Source organism: Pteropus alecto, unplaced genomic scaffold (assembly GCF_000325575.1).
Source record: "Pteropus alecto unplaced genomic scaffold, ASM32557v1 scaffold433, whole genome shotgun sequence".
In the NCBI taxonomy this organism is placed as follows: Eukaryota; Metazoa; Chordata; class Mammalia; order Chiroptera; family Pteropodidae; genus Pteropus; species Pteropus alecto.
This window is the reverse complement of record NW_006433953.1, coordinates 1,390,881-1,412,249: the sequence shown is the minus strand read 5'-3', so window position 1 is coordinate 1,412,249 and position 21,369 is coordinate 1,390,881. Positions and strand designations below refer to the sequence as shown.

The window sequence follows — 21,369 nt, the reverse complement described above, 5'->3', positions numbered from 1 at the left end:
AGGGCTGGGGGGCTCTGCAGAGAGGGCGGCGCGGGGTCCGGCCGCCGAGCTGGGCGGGGAGGGTTTCCGGAACCCTGTCGGTGCGGGGCCCAGGGTCCAGATGTCCAGCGGGGAGGGGAAGGGTGGTGGGGGAGGCTGGGCCGGGATGCGGTAGCCGCTCCAGCTGTCTCCGGCCTCTCTGGTTGGGGGTTGGTTCTAGGCCCGGGCAGGGGAGGAGGCGGGTGCCGACTCCCGGAATCACTGGCGCTGCGCGGGTCCCAGCCGAGCGGCTAGCTGAATAACAGGCCCCACCGCGGTCCTGCTGCGGGGAGGGGCCTCTGCAGCCCAGCTCCGCCCTCTCCCTCCAGTTCTCCCTTCTGCCAGCGCCAGGTTCCCGCCCCAATTCTCCCTCCCCCAGGCACCACCAAGTTCCCACTCCACGTCCCCAGCGCCTCGGCCCCTCCTCTGCAGCCTGGACTCCCCCGTTCTGGGTTCCTCCTCCCTCCCGCATCTTGGGCTCTGACTGCGGAACGCTGGGGTGCGGGGGTTAAGCCGGGCGGCGAGGGTCTGCCCGAGTCGCTCCTCGACCTCTGTGGTGAAGGGCCGCGTAGATGCGGCCTTGGCCTGTGCGAAGATGTCCTGGGGTTGAGACTGTCCCTAGCCGCGCAAGGGTGGACAATGACTCCCAAAAGGGGTGCGTGAATAGGGAGCTCTTTGGGGGGAGCACAGTCCAGGTGCCGCTCTCTCGCCAGACCCTTCTTTCCGCCAGGCCCCGGGACTCCAGCTGAAGCTAATCACCAATTAAGGCGAAGTCCTGGAGCCTGGGCTGGCGAGGGGCCAGGGGTGGGGCGCGGGGACAATCCGCCTGCAGGGGCTCGGGACCCGCTGAGTGGGGAACAGATACAGGACTAGAGGGCGAGAAGCGTGGAGGTCTCAGCGATTAAATAGTTTTCATGCAAATTAGAGGAGAACCTTTATGCTAATATGAGCATTTTTTTTGAATTCGCCACTTTGCGCAGGAGGACAAATTGTGCCCCACCCCATCGCCAGCTTCTTACCGGGCAGCGGGGCCCAAGCGGGGGCCTCACGTTCGCTCTCCCCTCTCTTATCCCCCTCGGTACAGGCAGACTCGGGCTCGGTCCCCTGCGGCCCTAAAGGGCTTCTCTGCGGGGGCTGCGGGGGATAGAAAGACAGTAGGGAACCTGCCCTCTAGGCCCAGCCTTGAACTCCCCCTTCCTCCTGCTGTCAAAATCCACAGTGTTATAAAGGGGTCGCCAAGGCTGGAATGGAGAGAACGGTTCACCCAATACGTGGCTATAGACCTCTTAATGGAACTCTTGGATTCCTGCAAGTGCCCTGCAGAATTTCTTTTTGCAGGGTGCAAGTAAATTGAGTTACGGGATGCAGCCCTCCTGAAGCCCCCAGAAGAACCCCGAATCCCACCAAAGTCGCTCTTTCTTACCCCCTCCTGCCCAGGTAGGGCGCATGCGCGTAGCATGCCCCCCATGACCCCCAGTATCCGGTCAGTGCGGCCAGGGACGGGGCGGTCCGGGGGCTTCATGCTGGACCCCTACCCAGCTCCAAGTTTCAGGGCCGAGGGGGCACGGAAACTGGGGGGCTCTGAGGCCTGCGTGCGTCCGGGGAGTTGCTACTGCAGAATCCGCCCCCTGCCCGGCTCCGCCCCCACTCCCACCCCAGCCAAACTTTTCAAAAGGGGTAGGCTTGTTCCGTCTTACAACTGTATTTCAACAACAAACCCCTGTTAATCCCTATTCCAACGTTGAAGCGTGACCTGAGGCTTCGCAGTGTTATTATGGAGCCCACTAAGTACATGTGTTTCCCCAGGACCTCTGCAGGCAGAGAGACCGGGGAGGCCCAGTGGGATTTCCGGATCATCATCCCCTTCCCCTTATCAGCAGGTCCTCCTCCCCACCCCACCCCACCCCCACCCCGTCCACAGAACAGAATGGGTGTAGCATGGAGAGTTGCATATTTTACTTTATTTTTATTAAATTAAAAGCTACAGTCTGGCGGCAATTCCAGAACAGGGTAAAGGAGGCTCCTTATAGGGGGGCAGAGAAGAGCGGAATAAAGACAGACTGACAGGAACAGAGACACAGGAAAGGACAAGGTCAAGGTAGATGGAGAATTGCTTCTGAAGAACACACAGGGCCGGCTCCACGGGGCGCACACCAACCAAATTGCCCTCCCCTCCTCCAAAGTTCGGCAGTGGAGCAGTGGTGGTGGTGGGGTGGGTGTTCAAGAGACCCTCTCCTCCCCACCCAGGTCCTTTCTCAGCTTAGTCACTGGAGCACAGCACATACCAGAAAAAGACAAGGGCAATGGAGGGGGCAGGAGGACTGGGAGTATGTACAGGGGATGAGGAGAGCAGAGCCTTGAGATCAGCCTCTGCCAGAAGGGAGTGGCTCACACTGCACTGAAGCACTTGGCCTGTGGGGGACAGGGGAAGGGCTTGCCCCCTCCCTCTCTGAACTCCTTCCCCAGTCAGTCAGGTCCCCTACTCCTGGGATGTGGGGGGCAGAAGGAGAGAGGAGAACAGAGGCTTCCGTTGGGTCCTAGTGGAGGAGAAAGGCAGGGGCCTTGGCAAAGGGGATGTCCTTCAGTCATCTGTGATACCCTTGGCTCTCAGCTCCTCTTGCACTCGGGTCAGGTAGGTGGGGTCCGGGTACCCAAACCTGGGAGCAAAGAAATGAGGGTCAGGGTTAGCTGTTTGGCTTTACTCGCATTACTCCCATGCTCACCCTCATTCTGGGTGCCCCATTGTGGCCCCTCTCCACCTCCCCTAAGGTAATTCAAACCCAAGATAATTTAGCCTAATTCTGCTCATTTCTGTAGGTTAAGCTGGACGTATCAGGGCCAGGTAGAATATAGGAGAAACCTGGGATGGAAGAGACAGTTGAATCGTTTGAGGGTGGTTCTCTCCAGTTAGGAGGCTCCCAGAAAGAGGGGCTGATGTTCCCTCAGTGGAAATGGACAGAAGGGGAGGAGCCAAGGGAAGAGAAATGAAGGAATATCTCACAGCTGGGGTCCCCCTGTGCAGCTGGTCTTGTGGTGGATGTCGTTCCAGGTGATGACATTTGGTCTCCCTGTGGTCATGGACGTGCCAATAGTGAAGGTGAGACGCTGGTCAAATGCCTTGCGGAACAGGGTCAGCACCTTGTTGCCCTCAGGGCAGTCCGGGAGGTAGGCCACCCTTGTGGTGCCAGGATACCGGACCCCTGGGTTTGGGTGTTCAGCCTGGGAGAAGGGGGAAGCAAAGTGGGCAGTGAGCGGCTGGGCATCTTAAGGCCATGATGCCAATAGGGGGTCATCCTGACCAGCCTTTTGTCTGTGCACCTCCAGCTAATGCTGACAGGGCAGCAACAGGCTGACAGCCTTTCAGGGAAGTAGAGCCTCTGAGGTCTGGGCAGCAGGAGCCTGTTTCTGGACAAAATCCTATTGTTAAGAGGTTCCTTCTCCCCATCTCAACCTCTCAAGTCTCAATCCAGCAACAAATGAATTCTCAGAAGTGATGGAAGGTAGCTGGTCCTTATTCTCCAGATAACTCAGCAGAAATGTGAAGACTGAGAATAATTTATCTTTCAGCCTTCCCTTCTCCACCTGAAAACACTCCCAATGCTTCTTCCACTGTCTAATCTGTTTCATTTTTCTATTACTCTTCTTCGGAGCTTTCTCATCCCTCTGCAAAGCAGAACTGGAAATTATTCTTTCAAACAGAAAGACACGTGTAGGCGCTTTGACCACTCCTGTTTTAACCTTTCATTGTCACCAAAATTTTCCTCTCATAAATCTGGAATGGAGTAACACTCCCAGCTCTGTTAGGAGGGTCAGATCCCTTCTTGCTGCACCTGTCTGCACCTGAGCCATCATCTCCACAGAATTCACCACTGCCAAGAATAGCTGTCGATATCCAAGTTCATCTAGGAAATAGTATTCAATTCCTTTCTCTCATCTGATTTTCATGTGTGTCTTGGGGTTGTGGAGATGGAAAAGTTGGGTCTCACAGGGACCTGCTAGCTCAAGGGCTACTGAGAAACAGCAAGACTGCATCACATCTAACACACTCACCCTCCCCCCAGCTTTCCTAGGTCAGAGAATGAGCTCCTGGTAAAAACCAAAAGGTAAGGGCAGGCTGTAGTCTCCTTACCCCCTGGACACCGGGTGGGAAGACATACTGGATGACGATGGTGCCATACTTCTCATAGCTGGGCAGTAGGAGTGTGGCGTCCTTAGAGACCAGCATCCGCCCATTCTGGGGCTGGTTGCCCACCAGCTGCCCATAGAAGCGGCCACACATGGGGCAGGCCTTTTTCACCTGTAGGGCCCGGGTGATGCAGCCTTCGCAGAAAGAGTGCCGACACTTCTCCAATGTTTTGGCATTCTGGATCTCCCCCAGACAGATGGGGCAGGTGCTCTCCTGCTCTTCTGCCTCCTCCCGAAGGCGGGGAGGAAGAGGAGGGGGCAGAGGAGGAGGAGGGGGTGGAAGACCCCGTGCCCCTGGGGGCAGGAGCGGGGCTGCTCGGAGAGGGGGTGGGCCTGGGCGGTGCAGCTCAGGGTGCTCCCCCCCACCCCCCAAAGCCAGGCAGCCCATAAGCTCCCCCTGCCTCTGAGCTTTCTTCAGCTCTTTCTCTGCCTCTTTTAGCAGCCCCTTGAGAGCCTTCCGGGCCAGGTAGAGCCCATTGGGAGGACCCGGGGGAGGGCCCTGCGGGGAAAGCTGGAGAACATAGATGTCAGAAGTCTCGCCATCTATGAGGATGGATACACGATGCTCCTCCCGAAGCCGGGCCAGCCGGGCTGGGGTCTCCTTGCTCAGGAAGTCCCACACAGGCTTGGAGACAGTCACTTTGTTCTTGCAGGTGCCTCCACAGGCTGCCATTCTGGACAGGACGAACGACACTGCCCCCAGGGTGAAAGGGACTCAGGGTGTGGGGTCCCCATTTGACAAATATCAGTGCCTCCTACTTCAGGTTTCTTTCCAACCTCTACTCTCTCAAAGTCCAACCCCCAGCTCTTCCCCCAAGTTCATTTTCTATCTCTTCTCTTTCAAACCCCAGCACTCACTGAAGTTTCTCTAACATTATTATTCTCATCTAAGCCAAACATTAGTTTTGGTGCTCCTTCCACTCCTCCCAAGATCATGGAAGTAATCTGCCCCCCACCCCTGTGAAAACTGGGTTCTATAAAAGAAAGGGAGACTTTTTGACCCTTCTTTTTGCTCACTTTGATCCTGAAGAGCTTAGAAATGGCATGCAGGCTCTCTCTCTGTCCCTGCTCTCTACTTGTAGGTGGTGTGACCTGGCAGGTGGACAGGAAAAGAGGGTAAGTGAGAAACCCCTCCCTCATTCCCACATGCCCCAACCCAGCAGCCCACATAACAGAGAAGGGAACCTGTATATAAATTACTGGGTATGGGGTTACTTGGAACATAGAATGGAGGAAACCAATTTAAAGGTGCCGGTTGAGGTTCCCTTGGGAGACAGATACCTGGAAAGCCCATGGACGATGATAGCAGCAGAAATCCCTCTATTTCCACACTCAGCTGACCAGGACTGGGGAAAGGGGGGAGGGTAAAGGGTTACGATAACAAATATTACTATTTTCCCCAGTCAGCCCAGAAACAAAACAAAAACTCCTCTTCCATCTCCTCTCCTCGCCTGTAGAATTCTATTCCCAGCCTTTTCCCAAGTTGCTAAAGAAGGAATTTCAACATGCTAACTTTCCTTTTTTCTTCCCCAGCACTGAGGCTCTCAAGAAAGCCTAGGGCACAGATAAGAGAAGTCAGGAAGGGAAAAGCCCACACAGATGGAGGTCTTTCTTGCCACCTCCCTCAGGTCACATAGACAAGAATATTTCTTGTGCTCCCCAACTGCTCACCCTGCTCCACATTCCCAGATAATTCAGACTCTGTTGCTGGGGAGTCTTCCTTGAGAGCTAACCCAGTCCCTTCTGCTGAAGTCTGGAATGCAAACTAAGTGGCAGCAGGCCCTACAATAACAAAGTTCTCACTGTCACCTTTTAAACCCAGCACACACGTGCAAGCCTGTCAGCAACCTAGTCTGCATTTAGGAAGGGGTGGGCTCACACAGGGGATCCACTGGAGGAGTCTGAGGTTTCCCCTGAGTCTTGCCATGTTCAGCTACAAAGGTGTCTCTACTACACCTCCAAATGCAGCTCAAATAGAAAGAGGACCCATTAGGGTGACCTCAATTCCTTGACTGATCCCAAGGGGAGTGGCTCTCCATTTGTGCCTCCATCATAGTCCCTTCAAGGCCAGATGCACCTGGAGATTCAGAAAGTGAAACTGGAACCCTAGAGCCTCAGTTCATACTGTATCTAAGTGAAACACCCCCCAACCCCCATCAGAGGGAACCCAGGACCTAGGCGTCCTTAGCTCCAAGTCCTGCTGGCACAGAAAAGGGAGGCGGGGCCACAGTTTATGCTGGGTCTCTTGATTCCTCTGGGGCTACTCAGGCTGGACACGGGGCCAGTCCCTTCCTCCAGACTTAGACTGGCGGCAGGGGCAGCCAGGAAGGGCAAGGGTCCCTGGGGGCATCCACTGAGGCTGCTTCACCCCTCCCCCCATGACCTCCTGCAAGACCCGACCCGGAACCAACTCCCCACATCCCCCTCTCGCGGAACCCCTGGAGCCCAACTCCTGGGTGTGGGTGCTTGTCGGCCTGATCGCGGTCCCCAGAACCCCCAAATGGAGGCCAAGGCTGGAGGATGACAGAAAGAGGATCCGCCAGGCGTGGATGGGGGCCCCTCGGTGCCGCGCGCGGAGCAAAGAGGAGGAGGAGGGGGCACACAGGCAGCGAGAGAACGTGTAGGGGGGTGCGAGCAGGGTCCGGGGGGTGCACCGTGGGTATGGGGGGCGCCGGGCTCACCTACCTCTCGTCAGCGCCGCCATTGCCGGTCACATGACTGAGGCTGTTGCTGGGATGACGGCCTGGGCCTTAGCAACAAGGAGGGGGGGAGACCCCGAGAAGGTGGGGGGTAGTATGCAAGGGATGCAGACTGAGGGAACGGGAAGGAGGACTGCACCCCCTTCCCCCTCCCAGGTGACAATCACTGTTTCCTTTGACCTCTTCTATTCACGAGCCCCTGCCCTTCCACCCCCAAACAAAAATGGAGGCACCCTCCCAGTCTGGAGGGAGGGTGTGGCGTCGTGGAACTGAAAGTAGGAGGTTAAATCCTTTAGCGATGCCACCTTTCTCGCTGCCGGAGGAGCCCTCTTCTTTTGCGTGGCAGATTTTGGTAGCTCGTGAGTAGTGTCGGGGTAGGTAGATGGGGAGGAGGGGACAATTTTTGTGATCCTTGTGCTAGAAGGGCCTTTGAGGAATAATATGGGATGGGAAGAGTCATAGTGAAAAGCAAAGCATTGGATCTAAAAAATAAACCCCAGGACTAAACTATTTAAATCCCCTCCCTCATCTTTTGCCTTTTCCTAGATTGTTACCTTCTGTGACCTCCACGACCCGCCCCCAGATGGGTATGGTAAGTGCCTCTGATCGCTTTCTACAAACGGGGATACTGAGGTTGGTGCAGAATGGGAAGTGAATGTGTTTAACAAGTGTCTTGGGGTGGTGGTGGTGTCTACGGTTCAAATAGAGTTAACGAAAAAAAACTCTGCTCAGTTCTGCTTCCCACATGAGCAATCTCCGCCTCCAGTCCAACTCACTTCCCTGGGGCCACATCAAGCCAGGTTTTTCCACCAGCCAAGACCTCCCTGGCCAAGCAATACTGGATCTCTTAAACTGGCAACAACCTCTGTCTGTCCACCCCGCCTCTTCACTCCCTTTCTGGGCTGGAGGGTTGGTCACTTTCTTCTCTTTCCCAGGACCCTGCTGTACTCTTCTTGACCTCCAGGCAGAAGACATCTTTCCCAAGAAGCCTGGAGAAACACTGAAATTCCTTCTATTTTAGTTCCTGGGTTGAGAGACTCAGTCACCTTTACAGAGTTGGGGGTGTGACCAAGCCCAGAACCCTGGGGGAAAGAGGGAGGGTCACATCTTCTCAGTTCTCCCTGGGCCCTCTATAGCTGAAGGCCCACAAAGTTGGAGAGTAAGTTTTCATTCTCATGTACAACCTTCACAAACTTTTAAGTTCACAGCCATCTATCTAGAAACCCACACCCTTAGTTAGGGGCCCAACGCCTTACAGATCAGAATTCATCTGGTCCCTGTACCCCTAAAAACATGCTTCTTCAGAAAAGTGAAAAAAATAGAGGCACTTGGGTTCAATAATTTAATTTCTATATAGTTACAGCAATGGGGGTAAATACACAAGATCTTTTCTATTAATTAATAAAAGAAAGATGATGAAAATCAGAAGCAACAAATGAAGGCCTGAAATACTGCTCATGATACATCAGCCACGTAGTTAGAAAACCCATTCCTAAAGAACAGTTGCTGGTGTCATGGAGTTTTATTGCATCCAACAGGGGAAAGGTAGACGGTTGGAATGAAAAAGATCCATCAGGCTCCAGATGGAAAGGTATCATAGGGGTGCCAGTTTTTAACTGGGGACTCTTCTTGTTACTTCCTTTGGAGCAGAAGATGGAGGAGAGAAAGGAATTCTTCTTTATGATCTCATGACTTCTTGTGAGTCAGATCAGTCCAGCCAGATACAGAGCAAAGAATCTCTGCATCCCCACAGGCCAGCTGCTGGTGCCCATCTTTGTGTTTTAAAAAAAAAAAAAGTAGAAGCCTTCAGGGGTATGGAAGATAGCAAGAATGGCTGCATTAGCCCTAAAGGCATTGGCAGGAGGGGAGGATGCTACCTGGGGTCATCACAGTCCTCTATATTGAGAATATCACACATCAACTCAATTATCTTTGGAAAAGGCCAGGTGATTGATTGAGTTATGGCTCTGACTCCTCTCTGCTCTATACTGAGAATATCACACATCAACTCGATTATCTTTGGAAAAGGCCAGGTGATTGAGTTATGGCTCTGACTCCTCTCTGGGGGGTGGAGAGTGAAGATGACAAAGTAGCAGTATAGACAGGACAGAAGAAAACAGAATAATAAAATCAACGGGGAAAAGGGTTTGAGAATGAATGCGGGATGTACGCTAGGTACACACATCTTGGGGGGTAGAATAGGTTCCCATATTTGAGACCTCCATCCTCTTGAAATGACCAGTGTTGACCCAGATAGAGCTATTCCCTTCTGAGAATAAAACCTCAGGGATGGCTAGACATGAAGAAAGGAAATTTAATGTGGGGATGAACCTTATAACCCTGGCCCATTATCCTAGCCTCAAGAAATGGCCATATCCACACTGAAAGGTTCCAGCACCAGGAGGGATATTAGGTCCTGGGGAAGAGCAGCAACAGCCAAACACCTTCACCCTGGCTTGAACACTTTTTGGTTATCCGTTTCTGGACTCCTGCACCCAGAAGTACAGGGATAGAGGGTGGAAGTCGGGTGAGGCAAGAGATTGGAGAGTCGTTAATCCTTGATGGAGACCTCCAGTTCCCTGCATAATCACATGAGTCCACCTCCGTGAGGGCCCAGCCTGCTGACCTCTCTCCACCCCCTTCCATGTAAGACTGGCATGTCTCATCGTATGTGTGCATTCCCGCACCCACATCCGTAGTATCTTGAGTCTTCCATCCCAGGGCCTACTGGAAGGAAGCATGCCACAGTGAGTTCTATACAGTTATCAGCAAAATTCAGACACTCTTAGTCCATCCCACGCAGCAAAGTGCATCCAGAGTAGTTGCTTGAGCCAGGTCCATCTGTCCAGTCGGGTGCTGATGATGGCAAACAACCCCCTTCCCCTAGCTCCTCCTATGTTATAGAAACAACAGGACATTTTACAAAGATCAAGGCACTTGGAAAGAGTCAACATAAACACTCTAATGAAGCAAGGGGAATTCCTGGAGAGGAGGAAGAGGAAGAAAACTGGACAAAGGAGAGAAAGGATGATGTATTTCTGAGGGCCAAGAGAGCCTACTCAACAAGATGGAGTTATCTAGATGGAAGGAGCCTATAGCCTGAATTTAGCAAAGAGGAAGAGAAGTAGTGGCTAGAATATCCACAATTCCCCCAAGCCTCTCAGAACCCTACCACACTGAACATTAAGCAGCAGTCACCAGAGTCTCTTAGGCAAAGATGTTGGTAATAAAATCCAGGAATCGCTTAGCATATTGCTCAGGATGGACAGTAGAGATCTCTGCCCCAGCCTGTGAGAAGAGATATGGAACATAGTGTCAGGCCAAACCATCACTCTTCCCCGTTCCCCGACCTCCATTCCACTCCACATCATTACCATACCCAACCCTTGATCCTTTTGCCAGCCCATTGCTCTGGCACAAGAGGCTGTCTTCTCAAAGAATAGTCAAGACAGGAAAGGAAAGCCCCTAGGGAACCCTCACCCCATGCTTGACAGTTTTGGCTGCATGAGCTGCTTTCTTCTTGGCATCATACTGTGTCAGGATGTCAATGAGGCCCATGAAATACACCTCCTTCTGGGGGGCCCCTGGGGAGAGTAATGACGAGCAATGAAGAGCAAGTATAGTCCCAATTTCTTCTCCCCAGGAACCAGTCAGATCTGTTCTGAAAAGTTAACCAGGCTCTCCACCCACCACCCTGGTCTCTGTCCCCTAAGAACTACACTCCCCACCCTTAAAATTTCCAGGATCTCTCTCACCCTCAGCACTCCGGATGGCGTAGACATCGATGAAGGATTCAAACTCTCCAGGGCCCAGGGGCCGATGGGAATGGATGTAGCCACCGATACCCTCAGGAGAGGTGCCATAGGAGCCCACCAGAGCAGGAGGTCCAGTCAGGCCACAGTCCCCATCCCCCTCGGAGGATTCCTCCTCCCGCACAGGCCCCTCCTCCTCTGGTTCAGAGCCCCGAACGATGTCATGGATGCCCAGCAGAAGGCTGTAGTCCATGATCTTCAGCTGTACTAGGAACTGAGACCCACGGATAAATCAGACACCCAGATCTCCGTCTCCACTCCCAGGTACCACCCTTATACTTCCACCCGAATTTCTGGAACTCTCCTGGGGAGAGGATGTGTAAAAATTGAGGGTTGGGAATATACCAACATCTTCTGGTACCTAAATGTCCTAGTGTCTAATATGATCCTTTTAGCTCATCCAGCCACCCCCTCCATGAGTCACCGCTAGGGGGTTTCCATGTCTCATACCCAACTCCCCCACATGCAGAGAACCCAAATAATAAAGGGAAGGGGAGAAGTTCCTTCATATTGTGAAGGAGAGACAAAAGCCCAGAGGGGAGCAAATGAAACAAAGCCACTTCCCCAAGCACCCCAATCATCACCTCCACATCTCTCTTTAGCTTCTCTAGAAATACTTTCTTCTCCTCTTCCCCAATGTAAACTTTCTGGTTCTTGTTGAGAAAGTCCATATCCTTAAGGGTGGGCAATTCTTTAACCTGAGAATAGGTAAAGGGACATCTTGGGAATATACTCCTTCCCTCAAGGTCTGAAAACACTGTTCTATCTAGGGCTCTGTCTCCAACTCAGTGGCTTCTAGGAGTGAGATCTTACATCCTGTCTCTCATCTGACTCCACACTGGAATGCTGCCCAAGTCTGTTCTTATTTCCAGTGGCTTCCCCAGACTCAGGCACTGTGCTGTACCCCAAATCACACTCCACTACTTTCTGCTTATGCTTTCTGTCAAGGTCCTCTTGACTTTTCTTTCTTCTTCTTAAGCAAAAATAGCTGCTTGAATAGGAGAGCCCAGAGTGGGAGGTGGAAGGTAAGCATTTTGTTCTTCAAGTCTGACATCCTCACCCATCCATAAACCTTCCAAATGGAAAACCCATGCCAGTTACAAAGCAGCTGTTCCCACTATCCCACCCACACAATCCCTGGATTGGTACAAGTTTACACCTCTCTTCTTGTCAGGGGTTTAACATAAGAATAAATACCTAGTAATCCCTGCCTCTTTATCCTAAGAAGATCCCTTTCAGCTGCCTTCCCCATCCCTTGCCCTAAAGTTAATATCACCTTTTCCTTATCGCTGGCTTCCCGGGACACTAGAGAGCCCTGTGGAGAGACCCAAAAACAAAATCAGCAGAACTGGCGTAACGAACAGTCAAGATCTAGCTCCTAAGATGAGTACTCAAACTCATAGCCTTCTTTCCTTTAAAATGAATCATCCAGTGCCTTCCTGGTCCCTTCCCCATTCTCAGGCAAACAGCACCTTCCCCCTCCACCATAGCTATCTTCTCCTTACCTTGAGATCATACTTCCTGTGCACAGGAAGACGGTGGCTAAACATGTTGCGCATCACAAGCATGTAGCTGTCTTCATTGTCCACGCTAACCCGGTACATCCCCAGGAACTGGGGCAGCAGCGTGCTGCCATGGCACTTCACAATGTACTGGGGTGGAAGGGAGGAAGCAATGGAGTGAGGCTGAGCAGCAGATACACAAACAGCCCAGGGATGGACAGTCAAACATTACCATTCCAGAGTAGGCAGAAAACTTCAAGAAGAGAGGTTACGAGAAGATCAAAAGTGGTAAGAGCTTTCTAAAGATTCCTCTGGTTATCCCTGCAGTTTCTGAACCCTCATCTCTGATTAATTCATTTACATAATGTCTCCATTTTAAAATGTCTTTTCACATTTCATATTTATCATCTTTTATCATTTTTTTGAGATGGGGAATGGGAACGTAGGTATTATCCTTAATTTAGACCCTCTTTATATACAAATGGTCACAGAACCAGGACTAGAAATGATATCTGTTTATCAATGAACTGATTTTATCTAGACCAATGTTTCCTGGTGGGCTAGATTTGATTCCCTTAGTAAAAATGTTTGCAAGATGGCCTATCACTTGGATTCTTAAAAAATTATTCCTATTTCAATGCTACTATCTCTCTCAGTATTGCTGCCTACTTCTCTTCATAGCCGACCTTCTCAGAAAAGTAGTTAGCAATCAATTCACTTTCTCTTATTTATACCTCAAACCAGTAAAATGAGACTTACATTTGCATTTCTCCTCTGAAATCTCTCTACTCCTCCCTCCCCGAAATCCTTCAGCTGACAAATCCAATGAGTATCTAGTCATTGTCATATAGCAACTGATACTACTAACCAGTCTCTCCTTGAAACTCTCTTCACCCTCAGCTCCTATTAGACCCCTTTTCTGATTCCCCTCCTCTCTATCTTCAAATCCTGTATGGAACAAAGTAGGGCATAAATAATTAAAAGCGTCCATTGACTCTTAGTCTTCTTTATGGGCTCTTTCTCTAGGTGCTCCTTAAGGTTCTGTCCTCAACCTTCTTTTCATTTCACTCCACACTTTCCTTCAATAATCTTATCTATACTCGGCTTTAATTGCAATCTCTTCACCAATAACTCTCAAATCTAGACTCTTATTCTAATCCTCTTTCCTGAAGTCCATTCCCCCAGTCACTTACTGGACATTGATATCTGTATGAACTGCAGAAACCCCAAACTCAACATGTCTAAATCAGAACTGTCTTCCTGCAAAAACCTGTTTCTTTTTCTGCTTCCCAATGGTTGGTGAATGGGCCCCCAGTTAACCCCAACCAGGAATTCGAAGGCACCTTTGCCTTAATTCTCACAATTCTCCTCTAAGTCTTTCCTTTCATCTTCATTGCCATTGCTCCTCCAGGCCCTTATCCTCACCTAGACTATTGTAATTACCTCCTAACTGGTATCTCCACTCCCAATATCCCTCTCCTCCCTATCCATCCTCTAAAATGCTGTCACAGGGATATTTATAAATAGCATACATATCACCCCCCTGCAAACCTCCTTCAGGATAAAGTCCAAATTCTTTGTGTTGTTTATATAACCCTTCATAATCTGACTTCTTCCTAATAAGTTTTCCACAATAACATATCCTAGCCACACTGAATTTCTTGTAGTTCCTTAACATCAAGCTCTCTCATGCTTCTGTGCCTTTATAAGTGCTGTTTTTCTTTGCGTGGAATGCTCTCTTCCACACTGCCCCATGGTTAGGCCCTACCAGTCTTTCAAGAATCAACTCCTGTGATATTCCCTCTAAAATACTCTCTTTGTGCCTCCCAAATGTACCTCCTTCCCCTAGTGAGTTGGGATGCTCTTCCTCTGAACCCCCAGAGCATTTCGAACCTACCTCTACCTCTGCCGCAGCATACATCTTACTGTGTGCTAATGCTAGCTCCCTGGACTCTGCCAAGAGGTCCTCAAGGGCCACAACATTTCATTCACTTCTTTCTCCACCACCTAACATAGGGCATAGTAATAATAGACAGTATTTGTCGGATAAACCAAAGCTTCTTTTTAGAGTCTCTCATTTATTCCTTGCTCATTGATTTTAGTGAGGTTTTTCTTCCATAGAAAGATATGCAGGCAGTGTTTTTATAACCAAAGTATTCCAGAAACTTCACATGCCAGGTTAATCTAATCAGACAGAACAGCTTTCCTAATCCAATTCAGGGCTGGATATGATCATGACTTCTACCCTCCAATTTATCTCAATTGTGCACTTATCCCGGGTTTCTCCCCAAACTGCATTTATTCCTGACAGTGTATTCGGTGTTAACACTTCATTTAATTTTGACTTAGTCTATAGTTTACACTTTGTTATACTTGTGCCCTTTATGTATCAATCCATAATGGTTTTAGATTGTTAAGTATCAAATGAGAAGGAACACATCCAAATTCTTCTATTTAGTCAAACACAAATAAGTATGCAGAGGCTCTTTTGTTGAAATTTCTTGTTTTTCAGAAACATGATGCCAAGTGCTTCTTGGAGAGAAAAAATGGGTTGTAGAGAGGAAAAGGGATAGGAAGTCTCCTTATGTGCTCCAGCAACTGTGCTATGAGTAGGGAGAGGAGAGAAAGCATGGGGCTGGAGAGAAGCCTGACCTGGTGGTAGTTGGAGAGGTTGCTATGCATGTCAGCAATGTCCTCACTGGATACTTCTTTGATGACCAGAGTCCGATCATAGGAGATAAGGAAGCGGCCATCACTGCCTTCACTTTCACTTGGAGGACTTCGGGTAAGGGACACCTGGGGACACAGAATAGGTGAGAGGCTCTTTTCCTCCCCCTTTATGTGGAGATACAAGTCGCAGGATAATGGTCCACTAAACGTGTCTGAAAGTGGATAAAATCCTGGTATAAGAGGCTGAGCAAGGGTTGTTAATCTGGTGTCCATATGTAGACTGAAAGTGGAACAAAATTTTTAACGTATCTACATTTTCCCCCCTAACGATAGGGTTTATAGCTTTACCAGTTGTTGAAGATGCCTGTGACAACAAAAATGTAAAGAATCATCCTTGCCAAGGTTCTTAATTCTTCAAAACAAGACTGTCACAGGGATTCCCCAGTTGTTAGAGAGAAAGGGCTACCCTCAGCCCATAAGACTCTCACCAAGTAATCCTGGTCATCAATGCCAAAACGATCACGGAGGTTTCTGAAGACCTGCGGACAATACTCCTTGAACTTGAAATGACTGGGCAGATTTTCTCTGAAATGGAAGTTTTCAAGGTAAGAAAACAAAGTAAGAATATTATTTTACATTTATATACAGCTTGACAGTTTATAAAGCACCTTTACACATATTACCTTATTTGATTCTCATAAAATCCTTATGAGGTCCTTTAAAAAGTATATTATTCTCATTTTATAGAAGGGGAAGCTGTGACTCAGGGTCCTTGAGTGACCTGCTTAAGTCACAGGACTAGTAAGTGGCTGAAGTAGGACCAGAATTTACTGCCCATCCACACAGCATTTCCCAAATCTCAAGAAGTTAGAAACATCTTAAAAGTGTCAACAGGTGTTACTGTTTTGAATGGTACCATCTTGGAGGGCTGAGAGCAGTGATCTCCAATCTTTTTGGCATCAGGGACTGGTGCTCCTATGAGAATCTAATGCCTGATGATCTGAAGTAGAGCTGAGGCGGTGATGCTAGTGCTGGGAAGCAGCTGCAAATACAGATGAAGTTTCGCTAGCTTGCCTGCTGCTCACCTCCTGCTGTGCGGCCCGGTTCCTAACTGGCCATGGACCTGTACCAATCTGTGGCCCAGGGGTTGGGGACCCCTGGCTTTGGGGACTCAAGCATTTTTTTCAAGGGGTCCCTATCAGAAACTAATGGTAATGGCATCTAAATGTATTTACTCTACGGAATTCCTAGTAGGGGGCACATTGAAAATTATTTTAATGGTTTCTTTGTACAGTACTGAATTTCTGCACTAAGAAGGAGGTTAGACAATACAACTTGTAAGTTGCCTTCTAAATCTACCTTCAACTCATTTGGAGGTAAACCAGGTGAGTTAGGATAGCTCATGTAAAATTGAACAGAAATTTAAAAATAGCATACTTTAGTAACTCAAAGAGCCTGTCCATTGAAAATTATTTTAATGGTTTCTTTGTACAGTACTGAATTTCTGCACTAAGAAGGAGGTTAGACAATACAACTTGTAAGTTGCCTTCTAAATCTACCTTCAACTCATTTGGAGGTAAACCAGGTGAGTTAGGATAGCTCATGTAAAATTGAACAGAAATTTAAAAATAGCATACTTTAGTAACTCAAAGAGCCTGTCTCAAAAATCCACAATAATTAAAAACGTCAATGCAAAAATCAATCAATCAATCAATCTATCTATCTATCTTCAACTCATTGAATCTTGACTCTTAAAATTATTTACTCTTTTCTAGGAAGGTTGATGTGAGAAGGGCAAGAATTCCCACATACCTGTGGAAAAGGTGATTGTTAACCTTGATCTTGGAGCTGGCCTTAAAGTCATCTGGCAGCAGCATCACCGGGGGAGGCACCTGGCTGAGCTCATTGATCTGATAAGCCAAAACAAGAATAGGAAAGCAGTAAGTAGGGGTGTAGAGAGCTATTCATACACTATGTCTGGGAAAGAGCCAGAAAAAGGCAACTCAAATCTCATTCCTTTAAAAACACTGGTTATGCATTCGCTTGACAGAGGTGAGAGAATGTGTCTGACCTCTTCTGCTGCCCAAAAAGGACTGCAGTAAGCAACCCTCACACATCCACCCCCATGGAACTTCATGTTCACAACAATTATTTTATATCAGGCAAACCCTGTAAGCAACTCAGGACTATTTTTAAAGCTGTGAGAAATTCTAGAGAAAAAAAATTACCCTCAGCAGACTCAAGACACTCAAGACAAACAGTTCCACGCTCCATTAAAAACAAAACAAAAGGCATTCTTAAAGCATACAAGAGAGTTAATGAGACTCTGAGGGGTCAAAAGCAACAAGAATGAAATGTCCATATTCTGCAGGAAGCATCTCTTTACAAACAGGACCAGTCCTTCCAGACCACTCTGACCCAGTTCTCTGCAGTAGGTCTCCAGCTGCCCAGGTGTAAGGTAAGAGGAAAGCAGCTGATTTCAGAGGGAATGCAGGCAGGCAGAGGATATGACCTCATCAGGTGTCTGTTCACTAAAGTCAAGCCAACCCACAACCCAAACGATGCAAGTTATCACATGCTCTCCTCAGCCCCCAGTATCAGCAACCTGCTAATTCAAGGTGGAAAGGGAGTTCCTGTACTAAGAAACCTCAGGGAGATGTGCTTTCCCCCCAATGTTGCCACAGTATCTTTCACCCACCTTTGATAGTGCACTAGTTTATGTTAAGTTCCCCATCTAGATTGTGATCTCTTCCAGGGCAAGGACTAGTTCTAATCGCCTGTGTCTCTCAGGTGCCTAGCTAGCAAAATATTTGGCACATAGTGGTCCTGAATTGTTTATTAACTGAATAAATGGATGTTTTGCCTACTTGATCATTCAACAGAGGTTATGAAGTACAGTCTAACCTAAATCCAATACTCTGCAGCTCCTCTCATTGTCAGTAGAAAAGGAGGACAGAACATAATCCTCCAGGAGAAAAAAAAAAAAAAGCCACTTGAGATTCCCAACCTAAAATTCAGCTATAATTCTTCATACCTCCTCTTCATCTGCTGTTAAGCAGGCTGAATCATCACTAAGACATATGTTCAAGGAATTTCTCTATTTTAGACACTTGAAGGAATTGTGTGTTGGCTGGAGGGTGGGATGTTAAAGCTAAAGTACATATTCCTAGGGAAGCTGAGGCAGGTCTTATGTGTAATTCTCTCGATTCTTACTAAAGGAAAACCCTCCTTATTAAGCTTCCCAAAGGACAGATGAGACATCTGGAAGGTATATATAAGAGGCAGCCCTCTCTATCAGCCTTACCCATAACAACTGCCTTAGACTGGGTACTCACTAATAAGACAGTAAAACCCAGGGAGCTGGGAACAGTTCACAGAACCACAAACACAAAGGGGAGTTGACAGACCACAAACAACATTATAAACCACAAATTGAGAATGTGACAAAAACTATTCTTCTTCACTCCCTTCCACCTATACAACCCTATCATAACTAAAACAATTCAAAGAAGTTGATTTATAAAATATTGCCTATCACATTCAAGGTCACTGCATCTCTCCCATTCCAGATCTAAGAGAAGCGGGTAATAGCTGTGCTTCCTCTACCAGAGGTATCCTCAGGAAAGGAGATGCACGGCCTCTTTGGCCTTCTCTGGATTTCCAGGCCACACCCTCTACAGCAGTTTCCTGCTTCTAAAGTTCTCCACCATCATGTCCGCAGGACAAGAGCTCCTGAGCTATCCCTTTAGTCAAAGATAACCCCTACTTACAGCAAACACCATCACTCCAGCCAACGACGGGGATGCAGTTAAGACCACAGGCTGAGTGAGTGCAACTACTAGGCTCGGGGTGAAGTAGCTTCTCTGAAATGCTGTACCTCTGAAGGGAACTTAAAGGACAAGGAGGATTAGAAGGTCTGGGGAGCCTGGAGCCTCCCCCAAAGCCAAGGTCTCAAAGTCAAGGGCAGCGGCTAGAAAGTAAGGTGGAAAGTGAAAGACCCCCTTATTCGTCTACCCTCCCTGCTCCCCTTCCACATACTCTCTCACCAGAGATCGCACCAACAACAACCTAGAAGAGCCACTCCCCACCCCCCACCCCACCCCCCGCTAATGTCCTTCCAGCTGGAGCCGGGTCCATAGCCCGGGGCTGAGGCTGGACCTGGCAGGAAGGAGGCAGGGAGCTGGATTTCAGGTAAGGAAGGCGGAACTTCCTTACCTGAAGTGGAAGAGTGGAGGAGTAAAGGGCAGAGAAAGAGACAAACATCTACGATTAAAAAAAATTTAGAGCAAGAAGAGAGACTTAGTGGAACACCTGGGGGCTGGTGAGCAGGGGACAGGACAGCCCAGGGGGAAAGTGGCAGCGCGAGGGGCACCGGAGACAGGAGGCTGGAAAGAGGGACGCCCGGAGGCGCAGGAGTTCAAAGATTCGGACAAGGTTACGGGGGGTACCAGGGCCGGGTCTCACCGAGTGGGCTACGCCCCACAGGAACACGCCCACCAGCGGGTCAGCCGCCCGGAACACCTTCACCTTCTGCTGCACGAAATGCTTTTTCTTGGTTTTGGAGGCGAAGCCGAAACCTGGACCGGGAGCCGCTGTCGTCGCCGGTACGGTGGCCGGCGGAGCCGAGGAGGACGCCATGGTCTCCCGCGTACCCGACTGAGTGGAAGTCGGAGCCGGGAGCTATCCGGGCTTCCGACCCCGGAAGCGGTGCTCACCTGCGCCGCCGTCACGTGACCGGAGGCTGGCCCGCAGGCGCGCGAGCAGGGTGGGGCGGGGCTGGCTCCGCCCCCCGGCGCCTGCCCGCCCCTGCGCTGGTGCGGTAGGTGGGCTCACCTGGCGCAGGCATGCGCGCCCGGAAGCTGTGCGCCCTGAGGGCTGCGCGCAGATTGCGCGGCATTGGCTGGTCACCCAGGCAAAGGGGCTACAGCCTGGGCTGGCCTGCTTCGTTCCTTGGTCGAGGGCTTCTTTGCTACGAAGTCGCCACCTGCCGGTTTTGCCCAGTTTCTAGGAGTAACCGCCAGCCTGAGGCTAACCCAAAAGCATTTCTTTACGAAGTAAGAGAACGCTTACGTAGTTTTAATATATGTGCTTTTAGAAGGGCCACTCTGCATCATTATAGAGGGTGACTGGAGTACTGCAAAAGTCTAGGCACGCACGAGATGATGAACTAAAACAGTGGCTGATGGGATGGAAAGAAGGGGATGTCATCTAGAGGTAAAGTTTGATGTCAGTTTGGAAAATTCTTAGTGATGTGAGGTTTGAGGGAAAGGGGAACACAGCATGAATCCCAGGCTTCTCGCTAAGGTGAAGAAAGACAGTGGCGACATGAAAAGGAGCAGTTTTGGCGAAAAGATGAGTTCAGTTTGGAACTCGTTAGGTGCACCTGAGGACAATTGGACACATGGGCCCCGAGCTCAGCAGAATGGTCTGTGCTGAGAACACAGATTTAATTAATGTTGTGGAATCTGTGGGTGTGGATGACATCTCCCAGAGAGAACAAAGAAAGAACCAAGGGCTGAACCCTGGTATAGACCAGCTTTTAAGAAGCTGGTGGGAGAAGATTGAGGGAGTGGCTGGAGAAGAAACCAGGATAGCAGGGTCACAGAAACCAAGGGAGTCTAGTTTCAAGAAGGAAGGAGTGGAGAACTGTCAAATAACATGGAGAGGTGAAGCAAGACAAGTACAGAGAATTGCCCATTGTACTTGGTAACTAGTGACCTTTGGAAAAGCATTTTCAGCAGAACAAGAGTCAGAACAAGGTGGGCTTAGAAATGAGTGGGAGTTTAGGAAATGGGGATGGAAAGCCTGAGACTTTTTCAGGAAATCTTGTAAGAAAACAAGATGGGGAGTCACTAAAAGAGAAACACAGTAAATGGGGAGACTTTTAAGGGAGACCCTACAAGGAGAAAAGAAGAAATTGATACAGAAGTTAACAAAAAAGATACATACTGCCCAATTCTGCATTGCTTTTAGTTATTTTATATATAGGGGGTTCTGAGTGTCTCTAGAATGAAGGATCTAGAAGGGGCTTGCTTTGGCCTGGAAAAGGGGGATTTAGCGCTTGTCAGAAAGGACAAAGGAGAGGATCTATATAGATATATGTGCGTGTGTAGGTCTATGTGTGGGGAGATGAAGAATTTCATCCTCAGTTGCCTTGATTTTCCCTTTGAAGCAGACAAAGTATTGCCTAAGAGAGGAAGATGAGACAGAGTCTTGAGTGAGGGTTTAGACCAATTGCCCTGGGGGGTGGGAGAGGAAACAGCAGGGATACACAGAAGGAAGGTTAAGCAGCACGGAAGGTCCAGTTAGGTTTGCAGACTCTTTGTTTTTAATTGCCCAAGCGTTTTGGTCGTGCGGTTTTCTCCGTTCATCTCAGCAGCTTTGAGGTAAGAGCAGAGAAGATAGGTAGGGGTTATGTTCTAAAATGTGGGTTAGGACGGTGATTGTGGTAGATGATTTTGGGACAAGAGATTTGAGCTGTTG

At 49.2% G+C, this 21,369-nt stretch overlaps 2 protein-coding genes and 1 long non-coding RNA gene across 25 annotated transcripts in view; 1 reads left to right on the top strand and 2 right to left on the bottom strand.

Moving 5' to 3' along the window:
• Nucleotides 1-1,959: 1,959 nt before the first annotated feature.
• On the bottom strand, nucleotides 1,960-7,123 carry DTX3 (deltex E3 ubiquitin ligase 3). Of its 11 annotated transcripts, none has more exons than XM_015587018.2 (7): nucleotides 6,889-7,013; nucleotides 5,875-5,985; nucleotides 5,485-5,549; nucleotides 5,221-5,295; nucleotides 4,148-4,877; nucleotides 3,020-3,237; nucleotides 1,960-2,675 (listed from the first exon to the last, which is right to left on the bottom strand). In XM_015587018.2, exons 2-7 carry the CDS (start codon nucleotides 5,884-5,886, stop codon nucleotides 2,600-2,602), a joined length of 1,176 nt encoding a protein of 391 aa, XP_015442504.1. In that variant the 5' UTR covers nucleotides 5,887-5,985; nucleotides 6,889-7,013; the 3' UTR covers nucleotides 1,960-2,599. The 11 variants fall into 11 exon arrangements, with proteins under 11 accessions (XP_015442504.1, XP_024900516.1, XP_024900510.1 ...); XM_025044748.1 differs by lacking the exon at nucleotides 5,875-5,985 and adding an exon at nucleotides 6,013-6,280 and having other exon boundaries at nucleotides 6,889-6,986; XM_025044742.1 differs by lacking the exon at nucleotides 5,875-5,985 and adding an exon at nucleotides 6,083-6,280 and having other exon boundaries at nucleotides 6,889-6,986.
• A 49-nt stretch (nucleotides 7,124-7,172) lies between these two features.
• Nucleotides 7,173-8,327, top strand: LOC107195461. Of its 3 annotated transcripts, XR_001516611.2 has the most exons (3): nucleotides 7,173-7,261; nucleotides 7,449-7,494; nucleotides 7,838-8,327. It is a non-coding gene; the product is annotated as an uncharacterized LOC107195461 (long non-coding RNA). The 3 variants fall into 3 exon arrangements; XR_003045463.1 differs by having other exon boundaries at nucleotides 7,449-8,327; XR_003045462.1 differs by having other exon boundaries at nucleotides 7,177-7,276; nucleotides 7,449-8,327.
• An 869-nt stretch (nucleotides 8,328-9,196) lies between these two features.
• The window catches only part of KIF5A (kinesin family member 5A), a 44,222-nt gene continuing 32,049 nt past the window's right edge, over nucleotides 9,197-21,369 (bottom strand). For 4 of the 11 annotated variants that reach the window (XM_025044736.1, XM_025044732.1, XM_025044737.1 and 1 more), the window contains 10 exons: nucleotides 18,657-18,775; nucleotides 16,699-16,796; nucleotides 15,375-15,471; nucleotides 14,869-15,012; nucleotides 12,220-12,366; nucleotides 11,991-12,029; nucleotides 11,299-11,412; nucleotides 10,658-10,928; nucleotides 10,383-10,486; nucleotides 9,197-10,190 (listed from right to left, as the gene is read on the bottom strand). In XM_025044736.1, the coding sequence (XP_024900504.1) occupies nucleotides 10,110-10,190; nucleotides 10,383-10,486; nucleotides 10,658-10,928; nucleotides 11,299-11,412; nucleotides 11,991-12,029; nucleotides 12,220-12,366; nucleotides 14,869-15,012; nucleotides 15,375-15,471; nucleotides 16,699-16,796; nucleotides 18,657-18,775 (1,214 nt within the window). In that variant the 3' untranslated portion in view covers nucleotides 9,197-10,109. Of the gene's footprint in view, nucleotides 10,191-10,382; nucleotides 10,487-10,657; nucleotides 10,929-11,298; nucleotides 11,413-11,990; nucleotides 12,030-12,219; nucleotides 12,367-14,868; nucleotides 15,013-15,374; nucleotides 15,472-16,698; nucleotides 16,797-18,656; nucleotides 18,776-19,350; nucleotides 19,630-21,369 lie in introns of those variants that run through there. The other 7 variants (XM_015587013.2, XM_015587012.2, XM_025044735.1 and 4 more) reach the window with 6 other exon arrangements.